The following is a 6,000-nucleotide window of genomic DNA, read 5'->3' on the forward strand; positions in this document are numbered from 1 at the left end:
GTTTGTGGTTTGATTAATGAATATAAATTCAAATGAAAAGGGGTTTAAAGGGATAGTTTGGGTGTTTTGAAGTTGGGTTGAAGGTTTTATCCATAGTAGGTGTATTACTTACAGTGATGACGGTCGGCACTCCAGAATCAGACAGGAGTACCGACACCGGAGCAAAGAGATACGGTGCTGTGGACGGGGCCAGCAGCAAAACGTATTTTAGCCACCTAAAAAAAAAATCTATATCCGTTTAAGTGTACGCTATATTTAGAATATTTTTCACCTGTTTTACCTTGGCGTCAGATAGCCCTTTCTGACAGGGAACTGAAAGTGAAACTTATCTATGCACTCTCAAAAGCCAGCAGGCTCAGATGACAGTATAGATACGTTTCACCTTCAGTTCAGTTCGCCATCGGAAAATATTCTATAGTGTACACTTAAAATGATATTGATTTTTTTTTTTTTAAAGGAACAGTGTGTAAGATCTAGCGGTGAGGTTGCAGATTGCAACCAACAGAAGCTTCTTCCATGTGTTAAGCGTGTAGGAGAACTACGGTGGCAGACGCGAAAGGCCCTCTCTAGAGCCAGTTGTAAGAGGAGCGAAGGTCATCTGGAGCAGAGCCAGTGTGTAGAGTGTGTGTGTACGAAGGAAGTGAGAGATGAAGCAAGAGAGAGAGTGGCGGCGATGGGAGCGAGTAATACTATCAACTCTGGCCCAAGCTGTTTTAGGCTACTGTTGAAACATGGCGGACTCCGTGAAGAAGACCTGATCCCTATGTAGATATACACGGCTCATTCTAAGGCAATGAAACACAACGCTTGTTATTATCAGGTGATTATACATTAAAGGTCCCATATTATGCTCATTTTCAGGTTCATACTTGTATTTTGTGTTTCTACTAGAGCATGTTTACATGCTGTAATGTTCAAAAAAAACTTTATTTTCCTCATACTGTCTGCCTGAATGTGCCTGTATTTACCCTCTGTCTGAAACGCTCCGTTTTAGCGCATTTTGACGGAATTGCAACAGAATTGCGATGCTAGGCAACAGCTTGGGTCCATGTTTACTTCCTGTCAGCTGATGACATTCACATACACTGCAACCAGGAAATAAACTGGGACACATTTAGAATGTGTACGTTTAAAATTATGTCAAGGGTCTAAATATTGTATATTTGTGACATCACGAATGGGCAGAAATCCTGACAGCTTGTTTCAAACGCAGAGTTTCTGAATACGGGCTGTGTGTATTTCCCCGTGGATTGAATGTTTCGATACTTTCACAGTAGTTATATAGGACTTAAACCTGCTTTATAATAAAAAAAACGTGGAAATCTCACTTTTTTATAATATGGGACCTTTAATGAAAACATACTTATTAATATTATATTCTATTTCTGCCAATATATTACCATAATGTTACACACTGTTCCTTTAAGTGAGCCTTTCTTTAAAAGACATTTTGCTGCTGTCCCCGTCCGCAGCAGTACATTGCTTTGCTCCTGTCTCGTTACTCGATACTCTTGTCTGCTTCTCCAAGCTGGGGGCGTGCCACCCATCATCTACTGTAGGTAATACACTGACTATGGATAAGCACCTCAAACCACCCCACCTCAAAACACACAAACTATCCCTTCAAAGTGAAATAGTCTTGAGCCCCTGTCTCATAGAGAAGCCCTGTTCCAAAATCAGTTTTTAATACTTACTTTACTTACTGTTTTTACTTACTACTTTAATACTATTATATTTATACTATTTCAGTTTGTTTTAAGCTCATGTGGTGCAGCCGAAGCTGTTATTTAATATATTTTGTGTTCATTTCCTGTAATTTGTCAGCCGTCTGCCGTCTGTATACGTGTGGTTCATTTGTCAAAATATGGCCGTGCAGAGGCTTTAACACCCTAATCAGCTACTCAACTGTTTCTTGATGGATAAATAATTACCTTATTATGATCTGGCCACAGTAAACTTCAATAACAGTCATAACATCAGTTTGTTACTGCCTGTAGGGAAATGCTATTCTAATTCGGAGACCTCAAGGCAGGTGAAAAGCTCGGACTTAGCTGCTGTTCCAGGATCAGCAGGGCGGATGCTTACTGACACCAGGGCGTGGCCTCTGGGATTATCGTGCCTTTTACCATTTGAACGTCTGTTATGAATAATTCTTGTGCAAACAGTGTTATACTTTACTTCTTGACAAATACGCCATATTGGTGTTGTGTTTATTGAAATAACTTTTGCACTCCGCTCTTGGCCAGGTTTCCTTCTCAGTGACATTTACTTGCAGCACAGGTACAAACCAGGGTAAAACGTTTTTGTAAATTGATCTGTTTTTAGTTTTGTTTTTTAGTTTCCGATTTTGTGTTTGTGCCTATTTCATGTTTATTTATTTCCTCTTAGTTTCTAGTCTGTAGCAGATGTTGTATATCAGCAGTTTCATACAGATAACTCCACACATCATGTGGGATTTACTACAAATTTACATACAAATAGAAAACTCTGATAAATGACAGAGGGATTCTATAAACATTTCTTTTTCATTTACACATCCAATTTGAAATATGAAGCTTTTGGCTTTTTTTTCCCCCTCCTCTTTGTGTTATTCCCTCTCCAGGTTTCGGATGCTTGTTTGCGCACCACGCTCAACACAATCTGCTGTTTGCAAACCACATTGTTCGCCACAGACAGTATCTGTTACTGGTGGATATTGTCCCATTTTTGACACTGTAAAAGAGAGAAACTTGATCATCTAGTTCACAGTGGGTGTGAATATATATATAATACCACACCCAGACCCACAAGGCATGATGGTAGGAATTATAAGGGAGCGTGTTCACAGATGAGATGACACCAAAGCTCTGCTGTATCTACAATATTTTCGTGTTGACAGGAAATACTTGAAGTGCATTTCAAAGGTCTCAGCTCTTCCTTTTAGGAACCGAGAGCTCTGAGTTTTTGCAGATATGAGATATCGAGGTGAGATTTCACTTTATTTCAAAAGCATGTAGTTTTGTTTGTGTGTCTGCCAATCTTCATCTCTTTGTGGTTGACAGCTGTTGTGCACCTTGCTGCTGTAATCGTTGTCCTCCTAATAACCTGGGGAATCGCCATCAATTCATTTGATGTACGGCAGAAAGCAAGAAATATTCTTGGTGAGCTCATTTCTACTTATTACATCATAAATCCTGAGCCTCCTCTTCTCATTCAGTTTTATTTGCCACATCTCAATAAGACTGCCTCCATTCTTTTATTTTAGTGTTTAATGACGCAGATCAAATCAAACCAAAACTCCAAACAGGTAAATTCAATCATCTTTTTTAACATCACTTCCACATTAACTGCATGTGGGACTTCCTGCAAGATCAGAAATACTTTTCTATTTGCATTTTCAGCTGCAAGAAAACCAAAGTGCGGCCTCTCCAGAGTCTGTCCGTCTGACCATTTTGCTATACACATCAGCAGCGGAGCAGCGAATGTTGTTGGGCCAAGGATCTGTTTTGATGGTGAAATGTGCGTGTTTGATATGCTAGTACCTGAATCAACTAAATGTGTGTGTGACTGTGTGAAACTCAAACTTATTGATATCTCAACAGCATTATGAGTAACGTGCTGAATAATGTGGGACCAGGACTGAACATTGTGGTGGTAAATGGTGAGTAAAAATACTCCCTGACAGATTTAAAGTTTCTTTAAAGGTGCAGCGTGTAGGATTTGGTGAGATCTAGTGGTGTGGTTGCAGATTGCAACCGAGTACCCCTCCGCTCACTCCTCCCTTTCCAAGACTGCGGTAACATTAGCCGCAGAGTGCAAAACCGTGGTAACGGCGTTTGCCTCACTTAGAGGCCATCCTTACCATAATAACACTACTTTAGGAGCAACGGAAGACAAACAGCGGCTAGCGGTACCACAGTTTTGCACTCTGCGGCTCACGTTACCGTAGTTTCACAAGCGTGTCGGAGAACTACGGTGGCCTTCAGGTAACGTAAAAACGTGAAAGTCTCTCTCTAGAGCCAGAGTTTGGTTTGTGCATTCTGGGCTGTGAAAACATGGCGGAGCAACATGGCAGACTCCATGAAGAGGACCTGCTCCCTATGTAGATATGAAGGACTCATTCTAAGCTAACGAAAACACAACAATTCTTAGTTTCATGTGATTATACACTAATGAAAACATAGTTATGAATAATATACTCTATTTTTTTCTAATAAGGCTGCACGGTGGTGCAGTGGTTAGCACTGTTGCCGGCTCCTATTACATGATTTTCATCAGCAGATGAAAAGGTGGAAAAGTCCTTAAAGTGCTCATTAAAAAAACAAAACATTTTAACCTTTTAACTTCCATAAAAATTGGGCAAACTCCATCTTCTGATGAAGATCAGGTGACATGATCAAAAGCTCCAGAAGAGCTGAGGTGAGGATCTTTTTTGGTCAGTTGTTAATGACTAATGTTGTGTGTTTGTTGTGTGTTTTTTCCCACCTCAGGTGAAAATGGAATAGTGGAAAAAGTTGACTACCTTAATATAAAAAATGGAAGTAAGTTTTTTTTGTTTTTTTTTACCTTTTAATCTTGTTTTTAATTTAAAAGTCTATTGAACCTTAAAATTATGTTTTTTTTTGTTTTTGTTATTGTTTTTAATCAACGAAAGTCACAAAAGACATCCTGGCGTACCTGAAGGAGATAAAACCTGGAGCGATCGTCTTGGTGGCCTCGTTTGATGATGTGACAACAAAGTGAGTCCAAATCTCAATGATTCAACGATTTCATATCACACAACAACGTGACCCGCTTCTACTACTTTGTGGCAGAATGACAAAAGAAATGAGGGAGGTGTTCGTCGGGATGGGAAGCACTTTGATCAACTCTGTGAAACGCAGAGATAGCTGGGTGTTTGCTGGAAGAGCAGGGACAGGAAACAAAAGCCTCTTTGAGAAGGTTAGTGAGCCTGTTCTATTTGTGTCAGAAAAGACCATCTATTTTAAAATACGCTAAAAGTAAAGCTAAAAAACAAATGTCTTCTTCCCTGTTCACCTGACAGCAAGCTGTTAATGATGTGAAAACCAACATTTATGAAGGCTGGCCGGACATGGTGGAGGTGGGCGGCTGTTTCCCCAAGAACCGAACTGAAGGAATGAAACCTTAAAGGACTTTTGTGATGAAAAGGAGAATATGACTTATTGAGACCCTACCCTGTAAATATGATGCCTCTCCGAATAGTTTGACACTCCTTCTGAAGCTCAGAACTTAAAGGTGCAATTGTTGACATCGATAACATTTAGCCGTTAGATGTCTCACTCTTCTTCCCTCGTTCCATTGCTTTCACTTCACAACAAGTGGTTGCCATTTTATGGTTGAGTGGAGTGAGACTTAGACAGTCACGTCAGGTCATGAATCAGCTATAGTTTTTCCACACTAACTGGCAACTTGATTGCTGAGGACACAGAGACACCATGTGATACCAACTAGAGATGTTCCGATACCGATTCCGATACCTGGACTTACGGTATCGACCAATACCGAGTAACAATTTGATATCAGCATGATAAATATAATATCTTGGTTGCTTTTGGGCTATCCTTTTGGAATTTATATCGTTGTTGGAATCTGGTTTCCAATGTTTGCTGATGCGGTTCGTCCTTTTTTCCTGTTTGCCTTGTTGAAGTCGTTGTGCTCTTTCGCGTGATGCGTCTTCATATGTTTTATAAGATTGCTGGTGTTGAAATTGGCAACACCCCTCAAAACGGAAGCCTTACTTACTGTACATACCTTTGTTTTACTTGGTGGATTTTCCACTGTGAAATATTGCCAAATGGCTGACATTTTCCTCACTCTGACTACCGTTACCAAAGAACGTATATTGCCAAAAAGTTAAAGTAAATTGTTCTATTGCAACATCAGCGCCCAGCAGCAAAGCTACACTTCTGCCATTTTGGACTGAAGGCAGCTACCGGACGGCAGTAAAACGGCCGCCTACTGGTATCAGTATCGGAACAACTCTAATACCAACGTTGTTAT

At 40.2% G+C, this 6,000-nt stretch overlaps 1 protein-coding gene across 1 annotated transcript; it reads left to right on the top strand.

The window, feature by feature from the left end:
- The first annotated feature begins 2,951 nt into the window (after positions 1-2,951).
- On the top strand, positions 2,952-5,414 carry si:dkeyp-67f1.2 (uncharacterized protein LOC556106 homolog). The gene is made up of 8 exons (XM_037763960.1): positions 2,952-2,964; positions 3,221-3,286; positions 3,381-3,498; positions 3,582-3,640; positions 4,470-4,520; positions 4,634-4,718; positions 4,794-4,920; positions 5,024-5,414. The coding sequence occupies exons 1-8, from the start codon at positions 2,952-2,954 to the stop codon at positions 5,126-5,128; spliced, it is 624 nt and encodes a 207-aa protein (XP_037619888.1). The 3' UTR covers positions 5,129-5,414.
- Positions 5,415-6,000: the final 586 nt, after the last annotated feature.

Source organism: Sebastes umbrosus, chromosome 1, assembly GCF_015220745.1.
Source record: "Sebastes umbrosus isolate fSebUmb1 chromosome 1, fSebUmb1.pri, whole genome shotgun sequence".
Classification (NCBI taxonomy): domain Eukaryota; kingdom Metazoa; phylum Chordata; class Actinopteri; order Perciformes; family Sebastidae; genus Sebastes; species Sebastes umbrosus.

Excerpts from the sequence above, each read along its gene's own strand:
- si:dkeyp-67f1.2 (XM_037763960.1), top strand. Across the intron at positions 3,287-3,380 it reads CAAACCAAAACTCCAAACAG|CTGCAAGAAAACCAAAGTGC; the intron begins GTAAATTCAATC and ends TTGCATTTTCAG. Across the intron at positions 3,499-3,581 it reads ATCTGTTTTGATGGTGAAAT|CATTATGAGTAACGTGCTGA; the intron begins GTGCGTGTTTGA and ends ATATCTCAACAG.